This window comes from Rosa rugosa, chromosome 2, assembly GCF_958449725.1.
Source record: "Rosa rugosa chromosome 2, drRosRugo1.1, whole genome shotgun sequence".
Taxonomy (NCBI): Eukaryota; Viridiplantae; Streptophyta; class Magnoliopsida; order Rosales; family Rosaceae; genus Rosa; species Rosa rugosa.
The window spans coordinates 21,557,614-21,577,919 of record NC_084821.1 but is presented as its reverse complement, the minus strand read 5'-3'; the positions used below and the strand labels follow the sequence as shown (position 1 = coordinate 21,577,919).

General features: G+C 36.7%; 1 protein-coding gene across 3 annotated transcripts; it reads left to right on the top strand.

The window, feature by feature from the left end:
* Window positions 1–213: 213 nt before the first annotated feature.
* LOC133729261 (uncharacterized) lies at window positions 214–18,552 on the top strand. Of its 3 annotated transcripts, XM_062156758.1 has the most exons (4): window positions 16,626–16,779; window positions 16,915–17,035; window positions 17,612–17,689; window positions 18,105–18,552. In XM_062156758.1, the coding sequence occupies exons 1-4, from the start codon at window positions 16,750–16,752 to the stop codon at window positions 18,254–18,256; spliced, it is 381 nt and encodes a 126-aa protein (XP_062012742.1). In that variant the 5' UTR covers window positions 16,626–16,749; the 3' UTR covers window positions 18,257–18,552. The 3 variants fall into 3 exon arrangements, 1 of the variants encoding a protein (XP_062012742.1); XR_009856321.1 differs by lacking the exons at window positions 16,626–16,779; window positions 17,612–17,689 and adding an exon at window positions 214–291; XR_009856320.1 differs by lacking the exon at window positions 17,612–17,689.
* The last annotated feature ends 1,754 nt before the right edge of the window (window positions 18,553–20,306 follow it).

Below are 20,306 nucleotides of genomic sequence, written 5' to 3'. Positions count from 1 at the left end.
ATAGCAGATCATAGCAACTAAAATTATAGCAGAGAATCTGGATCCGAAAATAGATTGTTTCAAAAAAAAAAAAAAAAATAGATTGTAAGGAGAGTTTTATCTTTTCTTTTTCTTCTTTTGTTCAACGAGAGTAAGGGGGTTTCAGAGAGTTCTATTTCTTTTCCTTTTGTTCAACGAGACAAATCAGGGAGTTTCTTTTGTGCGCCACCTTAATGGACGACGCGAACTACAAAAGAGAGACTACTGGAGTGGAGCAACAACAAGGCTAGGCTTACTTTTTTATTTTCTGAGGTAAGGGTTTTTGATTCCAATATAATTATATACTCAGTGTCTCTTTAATTTTTGTTGTGAATCCTCGTGTGTTTGCTATGGTATGGATGTTTGTGTAATGCTTGTTTATCGACTGCGGTATAAACTTGACTTTGTGGATAGCAATGAACTTATTTTGGTGGTGACGTAAAAGGCTTGTTTTCTTTTGTGCTACAATAGTAGTAAATATTTGTTAACTTTTGATATTGGTTGAGATGTGGGGGAAGTATTGGGGTAAAAATATTTTGCGTAGCTGAGTCCGAACCTCATAGGGACCAGGGTTCAGGCGAGTCTGTGTGTCAAAGGAAAGGAATATCGATTATACCTATGCCAGTGATTCCGAGATGGGATGTTGGCAGTCGGTGATTTCGGGATGAGATATCGATTTAGGCATAGTCAGTGATTCCAGATTGGATGATTTGGACCTGGAGATCGAGGGGAGGACAAGATGACTAGAAAAATGGGTTACGGTTGGGATGAAGAAGGCTTAATGGGTAGAGGTTCGTTATGAAGGATTGAAGTTTGAGTTACGAGTGTTGCTTGGTGCTTGTGTGCGTTTCTTGTTTTACTTGAGAAATTATTGAGACATGAGTATGTGAGGATGATTTTCCCTTACTGAGCGGTGGTAGCTCACCCCTTTGTTACTATTATTTTTGCAGGTAAAGTTACCCCTCGTTGACTTTCTGTGTGCAATGGGCTTGAGCTAAAGAAACTTGTGATTTTTACTTTTTTAGGTTTTGTTCGTAATTTTCAGGACGTGCTAGACTTTTCTCCCTTTTCAATTTTCTTTGTAATAATGAGATTTACTTTGTAAGGAACCATGCAATTATTATTTTGTTGAACTCAAAAGTTGCTTGTAACCTTTATTTTCTTAAATTTTTATATAGAAGGTTTTATTTTCTTTCTAGAAGGTCGTTTTAACCATTATTAATTAATGAATTTATGAAGGTTGAAATTCTTCTTAATGAATTTATTTATTTATTTTCTTTTCCTTTTTTTTTATTTCACGCCCTAACTAGGAAATATTCTTTTTTCTCGGGACGGGGTGTGACAAAACCAAGACTTGAATACAAAAAAGAAAAGAAATAAGAATTGAGATTGCAATGTGTACCTTATAGACACACCAGCAAAGCAACGCACCAACAGACCCCTCTTTTCTACTCTTATCAATAATCCAAATAACCAACAGATTCTCACTTTCCAGATCGATTAAGCCATCAATTTGACTGATCGAAGGTATGAGCTCTGCGCTTCGCTTCTTTCTGTTTTTGGTTTATGCCAACTGCGTTCTGGAAGGTTAAAGAGACATAGAAGAAAAAGGCGTCATGCTTCGGGAAATAAAATAAAAAAATAATAATAAATAAAATAAAAAAACTCAAGCTCCTGTCTGAGGCGCCGCCTCTGCAAAAAGCAATGTTTCGTTGCCTGGTTAACCGCTTTTCCAGCGGCATGTCTGAGTTTGACCCAATGAGACTTTTTCCGGTTGCCTCACACCGGAGCACGCCCAGGGCTCGCCTTGGCGACTCCTTTGAAAACATTGATTTCAAGTGGTTATGTTAAACCAAGAAGCTATATTTACCGAAGAAAAAACTTTCAACTCTTTAGGGTAACTGTTAGATATAATAGACATAATGAAACATAAACATGTTAACTAAACCTATACTATAGCATATCGTGTATAGAAGATTACTGCAAATTAACAAAATGCGTATTCAAACGTGGGATTGAGAGCAATATATCAATCCTAAATTTGTAGAATGCATGAACACCAATTTTAAATTCAGAAAACATACTTGATGCATTTGTGTTGTCCATGATAGCCTTCTCCTCATTTCACCTTTATGTTCTCTTAGTTTATGGGACTAAAGCAAGAACATCTCGTGCATCAGAAGGGACCAATCTGACATATTATATATATATTGTAGATCAATTTCATCCATAAAGAAACTGCTACAATTTCTCAACTGCTTATCAAATTTTAACTATGCTTTCAAATTTCAACTGCAACTTGATTTGAATTCAAATACCAGATAAGCTGGTCTTAAAATGAAATATATCATCAGCCTACATTATAGTCTAAACTTAGATTAATTACATATATGTGTGTATATATATCAAGTGTATATGCAGAACATAAGTTCTAGGCAATGTCTTGTTCCATAAGTGTTGTAGAACGGATGGCAACAAAGATCGAAGAGCAGTTGTACCATGAAAAAGGAAAACCCGGTTTGCTGCAAATCTGGCATTGGTGCCAGAATTGTGATTGCTATACCTTTTCGGAAAGGGAACGACACCAAGAACAAAACTCGTTGCTTTGCCACGATGTGTGGGTTTTTTCAAATGTTCTAAAACTCGACCGCCCAGACCGCCTAGGCAGCGCCTAGGCGCTGGGAGGTGAGCCTCCGACTCGACTAATGGCTAATCGGTGGTGTTGGGCGGCTGGATTTTGGGCGGGCGCCTAAGCGTCTGGGCGGCTGGGCGGAATATCAAGGCGGTGCATCTGGGTGGGTTTGGGCGTTTTTGTCAGAGGCTCTACAAGACGTTTCTTCTCCTCTTCCACTTCGACCTTGTCCAAAACCCTCTCCTCCTAAGCCGTCGAACAACTTCACCGCCCAAAGGATTTAGATCTGAGATCTCAATGATTTTCAAAGCAAATGGAATTCATCTTTAGATCTGAGATCTCGATGAAACTCTAAAACATTTACTGACCTCGAGGTTTAATCGATCTAAAATTCTCAAAGATCAATGCTTGGTGTGTGGTAGGACAAGGAGGAGGAAGAGTTCTCGATCTGGGAAGGTAGATAGAACGATAGAGGACAGAGAAAAAGAGGAATTGAACTTTGACTGTTGAAAAAAAAAAAAAAGAAAGATAACCCATGTCTATCTTCTGATACACCTTTTTGAGTTTTTAACCTACTGTTCTACGGTGACTTAGCAAAATCACCCACCGATCAACTACATATGATTAATTCTAGTAAAGAGAAACTCTTTTAAGTCTTTATATATATATATATATATATATATATATATATATATATATATATATATATATATATATATATGATATAAAATTAAAATTAAAATTAAAAAATACAAATCCGCCTAGGCGCCTGGGCACTAGTCGCTTAGCCACCGCCCGACTAGCGCCTAGCGATTTTTCGAACCTTGGTTTTTCAGGCTTTCGGGATCCTTTCGGGCCTCAGAACTGCAATTTACTATTTTTCATAATTTTTAGTTTTCTAGTTTGATTTGGATTTGGATTTGTTTTGTTTTAACCCGTGGGATTTAGGGTTTCATTGTTTTTTTTTTTTTTTTTTTGAATATAGGGTTTCATTGTTAGTCACCTAGAGTTTCTTTTTCATATATAAGTAATCTTAAACGGTTGCAGAACGCATCTTTTATCATATTATCAATCAAATTGAGAGTTTTTTCAACTATCTCTGGTAGACTTCAGAATTCTTGTTTTAGATTTATTGCTTATAAACCTAGAGTTACTTTCCAACTGCATCAATAAGCAAATATAATTTGCTTACAATAACGCACCACCAGCAAATTAAAATGCCATTGCACACTGATTTTAAACCTACTGACTTTCACACTGATACAAAATCTGTGGGATTTAGTTTCTAGCAACAGATATCAGTGATGAAATGATCTACTGGACCCTACATGAGCACATGTTGACAATATTGTCACTAAAATCTGTGTGACATAATGTTTTTCACAGATGTCCGTGTGTCCCAAATATTTAATAGATATAGACATCTGTGAGAAATATTCTACACCCTGATATCTGTGTGTAATTAAAAAAATATAATTTATTAAATAACTTTATTCTTACAGACATCTGTAACAAAATTTTTACACACAGATATTCATGCATAATAGCAAAAATATAATTTATTAAATAACTTTATACTCATAGATATCTGTAACAAAGTTTTTACACACAGATATCCGTGTGTAATAACAAACATATAATTTATTAAACAATTTTATACTCAGTAATTTTTATTTCTTTCCTCAAAATTAAAAGATTTATTAGAACGAATTTCAAAACAGAATATGTGAATAACAATTGCTAACAGAATACTCACAGAAATCAGTATGAGTAAATAAATACTCACAGAATTTGTAATGAACTTGATTTAACTAAAAAAATTAACTAGATACACATACAGATGTACGTGAAAACTGCATTCTTCTCTTTATTGCCTTTTAAAATTGAAAAACTTTGATCTCTCTCTATCCCTTCTGCTTGATAGGAGCATTTTAATGCGACGTTTTAAATGTTATTCCCTTATATTTACTTAGTTATTTCCTTAAATAAATCCTTCTTTTTTAGGAAAGTTTCTATTTTTAGTAATTTTAATAAAAGTTTCTATTTTTAGGTCCCATGGAGCAAATGGAGTTGAAATGAGCTTAAAGGAGAAAGAGAAGCTAGAAAATGTTGGAAATGGCTAAGGCAAGGCACAATGGCTGTGAAAATGAGCTGAAACAAATAAATAAAGTTTTCCTGGTCCAGCCAGGAAATCCTGTTCAAAGTAGGAAACTTTGTCAAAGCAAGACTCCTGAGCCAACTAGGAAGCATGGTCCGAAAAATGAAGACAAATGGAGAAAAGTGAGGAGTCCTGAAGGCACTAGGAGACCACATGACTTGAAGAAGACTCAAGAAAGCCCAAGATCCTTCTAGATTAAATGAGAAATTCAGCAAAAAGAAGAAGCCCAATTGATTTATGGGTCTTTGGAAGTGAAAAGAGTGATTTTTGGAAAATAAAATCCTTTTTGCCGTAAAATTGGGAAGAGAATCAAGAGGATGGCGTCACATATGGAAGAATCTAGAGGATAATGACGTCATGAAGAGAAACAAGTCCAGATTCATTCCTACCTTCACTCAAGAGTATTTTGGCCGAAAATTAATAGAAAAATCAGATAAAATCTTGGAAAATTCAGCAATAATATATTTTTGAAGAATTTTTGACTTAATTCACTTAATTTTGGAAGCCTCTGATTGGTTGGATGAAGCAGCAGGGTTGACATGACATTATTTGATTGGTTGAAGCTGTGTGGCATGACTAGATAATTTTTGGGAAATTAAAAGAAGATTCATGAAGCCTTAGAGACCAAGTTCACGTCCCCTATATATACCTCCACTCTTGGATGTTTTTCACACACCACTTCTCCCACAATTCTAAACACAGAAAAATTATCTTCATTCTCTAGTCTTCAAAAGCTCTGCGTCTCAACCAAGGAGGAGAAGAAGTCATGCAATACATCAAGATCCTAGCCGCCATCCACCCTTGTGTCGTCCCTAGAAGATTGCTTGCTTTCAAGGATCTTCAAGTTCTTCGTCTCAATGTTTTGTCATTCATCTTTCACGGTGTATTTCATCCTTTTTCTTTTATTTCATTTGTTTGATTCGTTGAGTTATGAATTCTAGTTAACATGACATTAAGGGCAAAGTTTAAAGCTCGTCTCTATGTTTTGAAATAAAATTGTGATTTCTTTATGTTGATTTTTATGTTGCTTATGTGAGATTGCTTGATTGATTTTGGATTATTGAAAACTTTTATATGTATGTGTTCTTTGGTGGCCAACTTAGGATATATACACGTAATTGGAGCTAGATTTAGGTTAACAATTCACCTAAGAGTTTTGTGACCCTAAATTATAAGTAGTAAAGGCTTTGGACAAAAGTCGAAATCAATTAAGGAGGATTGCAAATAGATGAACTTTCTCATACTAGGTTGTGCACTTTGGTTGACATCCTTTCTTTGTTCTTCATGCGTTGAATGTGTTCTTGATTAGCTAGCTTTCTAGACTATGATTGCATGTTCAATAGGTTTAATTTAGGTGCTTTCACTTAGATTAAATATTGAAGGAAAGTAAAATATGAGAAATCGTTTGCTTATTAACGTTTCACATGGTCAACTTCTTTTTCATGACATAGAAAATCAACTATAGGAATTGTAATCGGATTTCTTGCATATAGATGTGGTTTTGATCTTTGTTCCTTGCGTTCCACCCTTGCATATGTATTTTACATTTTTATTTTTGTTTCTTTTAATTTTTAGTTTAAAAACCTAAACCCCCCTTATTGGTGTTTACTTGTATATATTTATATTCTTTGTTTTATTTTTGTAAATAATATTTTATACTTTTATTAATTCTTTATTTGTTTTTACAATTACAAGTGTACCTTCAATCTCTGGCTTAAACGATCCCTACTTATTCTACACTGACAACTACATTTTGCAGGGTTAAATTGCGCACTTGCTTTTAGCGTATCACTGCTATACACACATCTCTTTCTTGCCTTACGAAACTGAAAAATAAACTTTATCTACTCTCTCTCTCTCTCTACCCATACTGGTATGGTCTTTAATTAGAGTCAAGTTTCGATATCTCTCTCGTTTCCCAAGCCTATTTCAAATACGCAAATATCCCAATCTCAGTCTCATCTCCTTCTAATGAAACAACCATTCAGATTAGTCTCTGTGGAACGTGTATAGAGAAAATCCCAAGCTTCCACCCTTGCGCGGATAGATCAAGAAGAAGCAGCCCCAAACATTGAAGGTGGATCGTGTTGCTAGATCAGTTTTGGTGGATCGGAAAGGAGATGACGTTGGTGCTCCCATCGGGGTGGTTGATGATATCGTCGGTGTATGTTTTTGGTTGATTCACATCTCTGATCGCTGTTTTGTTGGAGATCCTGTCTATGTTAGGCTGGATCTGGTCAGATCTGTTGGGTGGCTGGGATAGTGATGCTTGGATTGGCATTTTTCGCGACGTTTTGAAGTTGGATCTGGGCTGCAATCTATCTTTCTTTCTTTTTTGGTGTTTTGTTGTTTAGTTTTCTTATGTTGTCAATAAGTTCTACTTATTGCAGAGGTTTAATCTGTATACTACATTTTGTTCTTTTGTTTGATCCCTCTATTCTTCTGGGTATTGGATCGGGATCTATGTTTTTGTTGGGGACAAGCCTCTTTCGTATATCACTTTTATTTTTCAATAAATTGAGAATTTTTGCTACATATAAAGATATTTTAATTAGAATTGAATATCATAATTCCTAAAATTTACTAAATGTTAAAGGAAAAACACATTATGTACCTTCGTCAAAGTGATTGACAGATAGGGAATCAAGCAATTAGCAATTACCATCAATCAACATGGATTACGGACCAATCAGTAGTTAATGTCATCATTTTAATTGTTCTTTCCATTGTAATTCTCTCCCTATATAAAGGGGTTATGAAATGAAATGAGTAGACCGATTCCAATTGTCATTTTACTTTTACACGTTATCAGCACGCTTAGAGCAAATAGCCAAGAAAAAAACCTAGTTTTCAAGTTTCTCTTTTTTCTCCAGTTGAAGAAAAAGAACTTGTTCTTCTTCTGTGCCGCCACCAATTCCAAAAAAAAAAAAAAAAAAAAATTCCTGATCGGCCTTCGGCCTTCGTCAACCCCACAACAGTACACCACCGGCCACCCTTGCTAGCACAGCAGGCTACCACCCGCCTGCGCGGCCCCCCCTCGTACTCCTAGCCTACATCACCGGCCTCCATCTCGATCCGGCGACAGCAACATCCCCGCGCCAGCGGCCTACCCGCCTCCACCCATCGCTGCTGCAGCAACCCAGCCCGCAAACCCGCCCCTGCCCACCCGACCTTCCTGCGTCGATCCCAGCACCAATCCCTGCAGCACCAGACTTCGGTGACCAGACCTGCACCTGCTCCTCACACTCCCACCAGTAGGCTTTTTCGACCCAAACCCGACGATCTCCGGTCCATTTCCTATCCAAACTCGTCGAAGAACGACGAACGAGATTTCGGAGACTCAAAAGCAATAGCCACCGTACCCAGACCTCCGACGATCAGATTTGCTGAACAAGTCCCGGACCAACCTGGTTCGACGACCCAGATTGAGGCACTACACCCACCTGCAAACCAGACGGAGAAAGAAGAAGAGCAGAAGGAGGAAGACGCGAAAGAAAAAACAAAAGAGAAAAAGATTTAAAACAAAAAAAACAAAAAAGAGCTGACCCGGCCCAAAGAAAAGAGCCGGCCCAATTGTCAAAAAAAAAAAAGAAGAAGCTGGCCTGAGGCCCAGAAAAAAAAAAAAGAAACAGGCCCTGCGGCCTGAAAGAAAAAAAGGAAACAGGCCCTACAGCCCAAAAAATAAAAAGAAAAAAACAACAAGGCACTGTGGCCCATTGCTAAAAAGAGAGAGGAAGCGGCCCAGTTTTTCTCAAGTCCAAAAACATCGCTATGCACGCCTGCATCAGCACGCGCGTGCGCTAGGATTGTTTTATTTTCTCGAAATCAAGTATGTTTTCTTTATTTTATTTTTTTAACCAAGCATGTGAATTTAATTTATCCTTTCTATTTTTAAGCATGCTTTAGATTTTATTATATATGATTTTATTATAAAATTTTTGAGCATGTTTAGTTAGATTATATTAATCATTTTAAGCATGCTTTGTCATTTATGCTTTATATAATTATCTTTAGGCCATGATTATATATTTGATTTTTGAGCATGCCATATATATCTATATATATTGTTATATATTATTTATGAAATAATATATTATATACTTGACTACAAAAGGGTCAATGACTTCAACAAGGACATGTTGCGCCTAAAGGCACGCCTCAATTTATGTGGAAAGGAACTCACAGAAGATGATATGATCCAGAAGACTCTTTCCACTTTTCCCACTTCAGCACTTATACTAGCGAACCAGTATAGGCCGGAGTATGACAACAAAAGAATCACAACCTTCAATAAGCTGATCAACCTACTGCAAGTGGCTGAGAGGCAAAATGAGGTTCTCTTGAACAACAATACCAGGCTCACTGGGACAAAGAAAATTCCCGAGGCTAATTATGGAAAAATAAAAGGTGGAAAGAACTCTAATGCAAAGGGGTTTGGACGTGTTGATCCCTACCCACGTGGCAACAATACACCACGTGGAAAGGGACGTGGAGGTGATGGAAACAAGGTGCAAAAGGCACCTAAGAGCCCTTCAGTCAAATAGGATAAAGTTGACAATGAACCATGCTATAGGTGTGGAGTCATTGGACATTGGTACAAGAACTGCCAAGCAAGCAACATAGTTGCAGCCACTTACAAGAGATATAGGGAGTCTAAAGAACAAGAAACTCACTATATGGAAGAAGGAGGCCATGACCCAGATGTCAACCTCATAATTGCAGACCTCAATGGCAACAAGGAACTTGCTTAGTCAATGGATGCACTAGTTTTTGACTGACCTGCTTTATCTATTTTCCAAAGACAGTTGTGAAGGAATAATGCCTCATTTTTAATTAGACTATTATTTGGTCTTAAAGAATGGTTTGATGAATTAGATTTCTGAACAAAGACCTTGATTTGATTATCGTTGGCTTATTAATAAATTTTAAATTTTATTCTGAAGCACTGAATTTATTCAAATTTATTTACTACACATATTTACATGATTCGAAATTGCACTATAAAGATGTAAAGCAATACGTCTAGAGAAAAAATTATTAGAATGAAAAGATTATCATTCTACTAAAATAGAAATACTCTAAAGAATATGAGATATATTTAAAGTCATAGACGCTCTATATGCACCAAGAGCTAATCGAACCTTGTTAAAGTTTCAAAGATATTCGTGCCAATGATTATCATGTAAAAACAAACTGTGAGAATGGAACTGAATACTTTTATATTACCTCTAATGAATGTGGAAGGAAGCGCATTTTAGAGAAACTTATGAGTCAATCTAGTGGACTGTACCTCACTACGATTCGGATTATTGAATCCTATGCTGTCACCAATAATGAAATGTGGGACACTGACTCATACAGGCTTTGGCATGACCATCTAGGGCACCCCGGTAATGACATGATGATCCGTAATTTAACGAACTCATATGGACATCCCTTCTTTCGAGTGAAAAATAAAATGGGACAACAATCCGTCACACTGCAAGGTGTCGGTTCTAGTATTGCTCAAATGCAGTCATTGCCTTCTGAAGCACCAGAAGCACTACCTCCCTCCCATTATGCCTCAGTGACTATTTCAAAGGCACATCACTCATATTGCAAAGCCTGCTCTTTAGCAAAAAACAGTATCGAGACCTTCCTATGCTAAAGATACAAAACAAAACATTCCATTCTTACAAATGATACAAGGACATATCTGTGGACCTATCCATCCAGAATGCGGACCATTCAAGTACTTTATGGTTCTGGTGGATGCTTCCACACACTGGTCACATGTCGTTTTATTGTCCACAAGAAATGCTGCAAAACTCCTAGCACATATTATACGTTTAAGGGCTCACCACCCTGATCACCCTATCAAGTCTATAAGGCTTGATAAACGCTGGAGAGTTTACATCAAAAGCATTTGATGCATATTGCATGTCTATTGGGATCGATGTAGAGCATCCTGTACCCCATGTGCATACACAAAACGGTCTCGCAGAAGCCACCATCAAAAAGCTACAGATGGTGGCTAGGGCATTGGTTATGCGCACCAACCTGCCCATATCTGTCTGGGGTTATGCAATATTGCACGCAGCTTTACTTATTCGTTTCAGACCCACTGCTAGCCAACCATTTTCTGCGTACCAGTTGGTAACTGGATATGAGCCTGACATTTCACACTTACGCATATTTGGTTACGCAGTCTATGTGCCTATTGCGCCCCCACAGCGCACCAAAATGGGTCCTCAGAGACAATTAAGTATTTATGTTGGATACGAATCCCCAACAATTATCCGCTATTTGGAACCCTTGACAGACGATCTCTTTACCGCTAGATTTGCGGATTGTCACTTTGATGAGACAGTCTTCCCGTCGTTAGGGGGAGATAGGAAAAAGGATTTTCCAAGGGAACGACAGGAATTGTCGTGGTTTGTCCCTACTCTGTCTCATTTTGATCTCGGCACTTCACAAAGTGAAAGTAAAGTGAAAAGAATAATTGATATTCAGAACGTAGCAGATTCGATGCCTGATGCGTTTACTGATATCGCAAAAGTGACGAGATCACATATACCAGCTGCAAATGTGTCTGCAAGGTTAGAAGTCCCCAACAAGGGGCACGGTGCCGCAGATAGAGGCACTATAACCACACTTAGTGGAGGTGTGGTTGAGGCCGTGGCTCCCCAAAGAAGAGGGGGAGGCCACTTGGTTCGATTGACACTCACCCAAGGAAGAAGAGGGCGAGTAAGGCACAAACCAATCATCAATGTATAGAATCCCTCTCATGAGATTATCTCTGATTATAGTTATGTCCATGAATCAATACTGGAGGACGCTCCGATGTTTAAAATGATTCCAGAGAACAAAGAAATCTCAAAGGATTATGAGAGTGCGTATGAGTTGATAGAAAGATCTTCCATACACATTGATGATATGTACTATTGCTCAAGGAATCATAGAGCACGATGATATTGAACCGCGCTCTGTTGCAAAATGTCAACAAAGAGCAGATTGACCTAAATGGAAAGAAACAATCCAGGCATAATTAGATTCTCTGACAAAGAGACAGGTATTTGGTCCGGTAGTGCTAACCCCACCAAGTGTAAAGCTTGTAGGACATAAATGGGTCTTTATCAGAAAGCATAATGAGAAGAATGAAGTCCTGAGGTACAAGGCTCGCCTTGTGGCGCAAGGTTTCTCACAACGCCCTGGAATTGACTACGAGGAGACATACTCTCCCGTAATGGACGTTATAACGTTCCGCTACTTAGTTAGCTTGGTAGTTTTCGGAGGACTGGAAATGCAGCTCATGGATGTGGTTATTGCATATCTCTATGAGGATCTAGATTCAGAGATATATATGAAAGTGCCTGATGGCCTTACATTACCCAAGTCAAGTGACTCTAAACCACAGAGTGCGTTTGCAATTAAGTTGAAACGCTCACTTTACGGATTGAAACAATCCGGACGGACGTGGTATACCCGTCTAAGTAACTACTTGATTGGGAAGGGATATAAGAACGATGAAGTATGCCCCTGCGTATTCATAAAGAAAACAAGTTCCGCATTTGCAATTGTAGCTGTATATGTCGATGATATGAACATAATAGGTACTCTTGATGAAATAAGAGAAACCGCGAGCTACTTGAAATCCGAATTTGAGATGAAGGATCTTGGGAAAACTCGATTCTATCTAGGCCTTGAACTAGAACACCGAGTTTGTGGAATACTAATCCACCAGTCTGCGTATGTCCAAAAGTCAGGCGATATAACGTGGACAAAGCGCATCCTGCTAGCACTCCCATGATCGGTCAAAGCTTGGATGCAAGGAAAGATCCATTTCGTCCAAAGGGAGATGACGAAGAGGTGTTGGGAGCTGAAATTCCCTATCTAAGTGCAATAGGCGCATTATTGTACCTAGCCTAATGTACTCGACTAGACATTGCATTCTCAGTGAACTTGTTAGCTAGATTTAGCTAAGCTCCAACGCAGCGTCATTGGAATGGTATCAAGAACATTTTTCGATACCTAAAAGGAACCATTGACTTGGGACTGTTCTTTCCCTACAGAGAGACAAGAGGGACCGCAGATGGAACTGCAATCCCTAAAGGAAATGTTGATGGCTAAAGCGCCACTCACTACACCAAAACGCCAAATAACGTTTTGGTTGGTTTTGCTGATACTGGGGACCTCTCTGACCCACATAAAGATCGTTCCCAAACTGGTTATGTATTTACCATTGGGAACACGGCGATATCTTGGAGATCAACCAAGCAAACTGTTGTGGCTACCTCCTCGAACCACTTAGAGATCATTGCTCTACATGAGGGGGTTCGTGAGTGTGTATGGTTAAGAGCTATCATCACACATATTCGAGGGACTAGTGGTTTGAGTTCTACCACTGAAGAGCCTACTTGCATTTATGAAGATAATGCAGTTTGCATCGAACAGATGAAACTAGGATATATCAAGGGTGATAATACAAAACACATATCGCCAAAGTTTTTCTACAATCAGCAACAACATGTCCTCCTCAAGATTCAAGTGAATCAAGTAAGGTTTGAGGAAAATGTGGCAGATTTGTTCACCAAATCACTGCCTAAGGACACATTTGAGAAACATGTGAAAAGCATAGGAATGCGAAGACTTTCCAAGCTCCCTTGATTAATGTAAGTATCAGGGGGAGGTGTAGACGTCAGGGGGAGTCTAACACACACATGTCATACTCAAATGTAAAAGGTGCGTTGTGCTCTTTTCCTTCGACCAAGGTGTATTTTTTGTCCCACAGGGTTTTTATTGTTACTTGGCAAGGTTTTTAGTGAGGCAACAACTCATGCACCATTTCATCTTTGACTTGGCACAAGGGGGAGTGTTAAAGGAAAAACACATTATGTGCCTTCGTCAAAGTGATTGACGGAGAGGGAATCAAGCAATTAGCAATTACCATCAATCAGCATGGATTACGGACCAATCAGTAGTTAATGTCATCATTGTAATTGTTCTTTCCATTGTAATTCTCTCCCTATATAAAGGGGTTATGAAATGAAATGAGTAGACCGATTCCAATTGTCATTTTACTTTTACACTAAATTAAAAATTGGGGAAATTACTGGTCTCCCCTTTAACTTTTTAGGATTCGACAGTTCAGTCCCTGCTATTCCAATTTTAACAGATAACTCCCCACACATTCAAATTTCACACAATTTGGTCCAAAATGACTATTTTACCCCTCACTTCTTCTTTTTTATATATCTAATATATACACACACATATATACATATATCTACATATACATACATACATACATACATACATACATATATATATATATACACACACACATATACATTATATATATACACACACATATGTATAAAATTATACATATATTTATATATCTACATCTACATATACATATACATATACATATATATACACACACACACACACATTAGATATATAAAAGTTGTGAATTTTTTTTATAATATGAAACATAAACATAGTATATAGACTTACCAAATACATAAACACATTAGATATATATGTATACATACATATACATATATATATATATATATATATATCTACATATAGATATATATGTATACACATATACATATCTATATACATATACATATATATCTATATCTATATCTATATCTATATCTATATACATATACATATATATCTATATCTATATCTATATCTATATATATATATATATATATATATATATATATATATATATATATATATAAAGAAAGAGAAGAATAAAAAATATATATACATACACACACACACATATATATACATATGTATAAAAGAGAGAGAGAGAGAGAGAAGAATAAAAAAAAAACAAAAAAAAAATAAGTGAGGGGTAAAATGGTAAATTTGGATCAAATTGTGTGAAATTTGAATGTTTGGGGAGTTATCTGTTAAAATTGGAATAACAGGGACTGAACTGTCGACACACCAAAAGTTAAAGGGGGGACCAGTAATTTTCCATTAAAAATTGTATTAGGTTCACACTGATTTGTGCAATATTTCCATTTCACACTGATGTTCCTACTGGATATACAGCAAATGAGATGTTGGTTGGTCCCTTCTAAATAACTCACACTGACCCTTTTTTGTGTACGCAAGCCAATGGCCACCCCCCTCAAATGAGACAGAAATTTAATCAATGACCGTCACACACAGATTTCAGTGGGTAATGGGAGTTACACATACGGATTGAAATCAGTGTCTACTAGCTGTTTTACTAGTAGTGACGACTTAATTTTGATTTTATAAGAGATAAAAATGTGAATTTTTTTCTTGTAAATAAAAATTAATTCTTGAAAACTGTATATAAAGCATCTGGTGAATCAAGAAATTTCTTCACCTTGACTCGTCTATGATCATATATACATGATGAAAAAGTATCATCCACAAATCCACAATCCACATATGAATGCATGAACTATCTAAGTATCTATATCCGTTGACTGAGTCCCGGGCCAATCCTATCTATATCTGAAAATTGAATAGCAAGTTCCACCACATACATAGACTATAGTTACGTGCAATGACGTCCTAGGTAGTATCTTTCTTGAAAGTCAAGTATGAAGAGAAGTTAAATGAATAAAAAAGAAAAATCCTTCCTGCCTGCATTTTAAGTTTTTTGCCCATATCCATTGTTTCACTTCTCGTCTTCTATAGTTGGACTTTGATTGATTTCTCCTTCTCTTGCACTACTAATTAGCATAAACAAAAATGTAATTACAAAATTGGTATGTTCATGTTATAGTTTGAAGTTTTATTTAGCTTTTCATCTTAGCAACCCCAAAATATATGGCAAAAAGGTCGGCAGAAATGGGTGGGGGACGAAAAAAAAAAAATCCTCCCTCCCTGATCCTTCCCCAATTATTGATTTGTTTTCATTTCTACAAAGATACTAAAGGCAATTATAATATTATAATAGATTTGTCTCAGGTAAGGATATCCTTATCTAAGCTTATGGAACGGGTTTCCAGTTTTTGGCCACTTTTCAATCACATATTCACATCTTAACCGTTCAGTTTTTAGGTCATAATGTATAGATCACTTATGAAAATTTTCAGCCAAATTGATGATCATTAAGGCATCCAAAACTGCAATTTATACGAACGAACCAAATCTGTCGAACCGGAACAGTTCATTTTCATTGTTGTAAATTGCAGTTTTGAATGTCTTAACGATCATCAATTTGGCTGAAATTTTGCAGAGATGAATACATTAAGAGCTAAAAACAGAACGGTTAAGATGTAAATATGTGATCGAAAAATGACTAAAAACTGGAAATCCGTACCTAAGCTTAGGTAAGGATGTTCTTAACCAAGGACATAGATGATTGATTTAGTCAAGTCAAGTTAAGTTCACATACAAACATACAAAGATTTGAAGAACAGAAATTATTAGTGATAATTTGTAACTAAAGTGGGACTTGCATGTAATATTAGTTAGTAACAAGCTTGTCATTCATGACCTACACATAACGACAGAATACAATCGCCATATACAATCTCGATCCCAGTATATGGGAAATTTCTTGGCTGTTAGAATAATGCTCAATTTTCTTCATATAAGACAATCAATATTGATTCTTAATTACCATTTTCCTAGAAAATACAAGTTGAGGCTGTTAGAATAATGCTCAATCTCCCTCATCCAACAACAAATACCTAACACCCGGAGATATCTATTATTGTGGCAGTTCAAAGTATCCCTATCTGAGATGCATGGATGGCAAGCAACAGAAATGCTTAAATACTGTATTGATCCCCTGCACTTCATATAATATATTTCAGCTAAATTTCCAGTGAATTACCAATCCAGTTCTGAAGCATAGCTTTCCCAAGCTGCATTGCATATATATAGTACGCAGTATTGTCGGAATAAGAAATCATAAGTGAATCGGTCTCTGATCGTAAGGAAACTAATGAGCCAGCCAAAACCGATAATGGCTTATGTAAGTCCACCAACCCACTCACCGATGACGGGTCGATGGACCGATCCCTATGTTTTACTCTTAATTTCTGTCTATATGTGCTAATGATGAGTGACGATTAATGGATTATCTGTTTTTCTTGGATTAACACAGCAGAGATCGAACCGAGGCGAGCAGGAGTGGAGGGTCGGGAGTGTCGATAAAAACCAGATGGATGTGTTGATCCATATCCGGGGATCTCCTTCCCAGCTTCAGGAATTGTTTCAAGGTTCACCAGGTACTTATATCTAGGGTTAATTATCACTGCCAAATGATGCTTGAAGTGATATTTTTCAGTTGAAAACGATCATCTGCACGATAAATACATGTCACTCTATTCTGCAGGGCGTTTTCGTCAAATTGCGCCTATTTTTCACTCTAAAAAATGTGGACAGGTCTTTGAAAGTTAAATTGAACATTGGACCGTTAAATCAAAAGTTAAATATAGATTTACTAAAGTTAAGAAACTTTTTTATTTAAATAAATCTAAATTTATTTGGAACAATAATTAAATTGAACATTAAAAACATTTTTCTGGGAAATTTTCCTTTTCAAGAGATATCACAAATGTTAGTATCATGCAAGTCACTGCTAACTATATTTTCAAACTCCATGTTACTAAATTTATATCTTGTTTTAGAGCATATGATGCTTTAGACATTTAATTGTTAAGATTTTGTTTTCTTTTATTTTGTCAAACAGTTAAAGAACTCTGAACGTCAATCATATGGTTCAATGTGATTTTTTTGTTTGTTTTGTTTAATCTACAGTTCAAAAATAATTGATTTCTTTTTCGGCGGTTGAGCATATGCAGGGGGTTATTATGGAACAACAAGATCAATTGGAGGAAACAATTGTTCGTTGTGTGAACCTGACTATTCTAGAAGCTCGGGTATTTTTACTTTAGAATTTTTCATTTTCAATATAGCTAGACCTCCGACACAGTCACACAGATAATGTTCCACTTTCGAAAGTAAACTCATCGGACCAGTACAGCTAATCAGCTATTGGTTTTAGGGGTGAAGACTGAAGAATAACCATTTTTTGTGCTACACTGAATTTCTAATAACAAAAGTAACCTATTCTTCTTTTTCTGCTTTTGGTTGGTTCTCCACCAAAAAAAAAAAAAAAAAACACACACAGAGAGAGGAGATGCTTTTCTTTTTCGCTTGCACTGTTGCTCAAGGAAAGTTTAGGAATCGATGTTTTCAAATTAATAGTTAGTCTCTCAAAAGAAACATACTAATTTTTTCGACATGATCAGTCTCTAATGAATATTATTTACTTGGTTTTTGATTCTGTTAAAGGAGTGCAATTGAGAGAACTAGAAAGCGAATCAAAGGATCCAAAGATCAGAAAAGCACACCAAACGCAATCTTGTGGTGGCTGTTGCATAATCTTCTCTCCGTTGGTAAAGCTACTGGATTGCTTATCCTTGGTGTTAAATTGTTGCTTTTGACTTGATCGTGAGAGTCAAATAAAGAATCTATACATACATAAGAACTTTATACTCTTCAAAAGAGTAAGGACTTTCGAGTTTGGTTGAAGTGTCTCCCTGTTTCGGCTCTCCTTGCCCTTTATTGGGACAAGTTTAGCTTTGGTTGCCCGAGGGGCTTTTCTCTGTAATTTTCTTTTTCTCCTCAAAAAAAAAAGAGGACTTTCGAGTTTCGACATTGTAAGAGCTAGAAAATTGAAAATGTATTTGTATAGACTGAAGTGTGCATGGTACTCTCTTATGCTCTATCTAAATGTAAATCTTCTTCATCTTCCACGTATCATGAATGAGTTAATTATTATTTTTAATCCTCATCACCTCACTTCTTTATGATGTCAGTGAGATTTAAACCCGTAATCTCACCTCTACGATGTTAGTATTTGTGGATTAATTGGCTAAAATCTAGGGCCATTGAACTAAGAAATTACAACACTTAAAAAAATCTATTAAGCATAATGAGCTAGTTTACGAAGACCCGGCCATATTGGCCTCGAACACAGTAGGACGTACTCTCAACTTGAGGATAAATACGAAACCTAGAATTATCAGTGTCAATATCTTATTAACGAACATACGTACCCAGTTGTTGACTGCATAACATCCGCATTCATCTCACTCACGCGTCACCACTTCTGCAGCAAATGAGAACTTATATTCTTGAAGCAACAAGCTACAGCCTGCACTGCCACTGAGATCTGTTTGTACCTGATTTTAGCATATCGGCCAATGAAATCTTGGCCGATACTCGTAGAGATATAGCATTGAGCATCGGCGATATTTCAATAGAATGTCATAATGATCCTGATATTTTGAGTTTTTATCATGGGTAGGGTCTATACTTTCATCAACCGGACTCAATGGTACCTGAACTTAAAAAGTGATCAAATAGGTATATCAACTTGCAAAATGATACCAATTAGATATTTCTGGTAACTTTCCATCCAATATCTGTTAAAAAAACAACAAAACAGATACTTCACATTCTGTTTACATGAAAATGACTCAAATGGCCTTAGATTTATAAATTTGATCACAATTGAAGCAGCGGTTGAATTCGACTGAGAAAAGGATGGGTTAATGTGGTTTTTGATGAAATTAATATCTGGGTTATGTTCTCCATTTGTCAGTTCCATTTGAATTTTCATCGTTTTCAAGAAAGCTTTCAACTTTGCTCGCTTCTCCCACCTAATCTTCTGGTTTTGTTCTTAATTAGAGCCATATTGTTTTGGTTGGTCTCCCCACCCGTTATATTCTTCATTGCTCATACCAAAAGCTACCGACTCTTTGCTTTCTTCTCACAATTAGACTACCACTCACTGTAGTCTCTATTTCCAAAAAAAGTACTAAAAGCCATTAATTGATCAAATTCTCCAAAAGAAGAACCTGATATTAAAAATTAAAACCATATTAAGCAACAATTAAAGAAGAGATCGAACAACACCCAAAAGGCCAAAACCCAGGAACACCACCACCACAGCAACCATTCAAAATGGTAAGAATTTTGCGAGCTAAAAGATGAAGACAATAATCGCATTCACCTGAGAATTACTCTCAACTCCTCATGTTGTTTTCACGAAGTCATGATGCTTCACGAATTTGTTCAACTCCTTAGGAATTTCTTAATAAGATGATGCAGAACGAATGACAGCCCAATTCGAAGAACAGTTGGATCGTGCTAAAGGAGGAAAACAAAAAGTGATTAGTAGACACGAAACAGCTCGGTGTCCGATTGGGACGTGCCTTACCTTTCCGGAAAGGGAATCGTGCCAGAAACAAGACTCATGGCTTTGCCATGATCTGTGACATTTTTCGGCCTTTCGGGTTCGTTTAGGGCCTCAAAACTGCATTTTTCTATTTTTCGGACTTTTGGTTTTCCTAGTTATTTTTGGGTTGTTTTCGTTTTCACCCATGGGCTTTAGGGTTTCATTGTTAGTCGCCCTAAGGTTACTTTTCTCTTATTTATGCAGCCGCAAGCGGCTGCAGAATCTATCTTTCAACTTTTAATCAATAAAAT

Coding starts and splice junctions, on each gene's coding strand:
- LOC133729261 (XM_062156758.1), top strand. CDS start 16,750: ATGAGCCAGCCAAAACCGATAATGGCTTAT. Junction 16,780..16,914: donor CAAAACCGATAATGGCTTAT/GTAAGTCCACCA, acceptor TTAACACAGCAG/AGATCGAACCGAGGCGAGCA. Junction 17,036..17,611: donor ATTGTTTCAAGGTTCACCAG/GTACTTATATCT, acceptor GAGCATATGCAG/GGGGTTATTATGGAACAACA.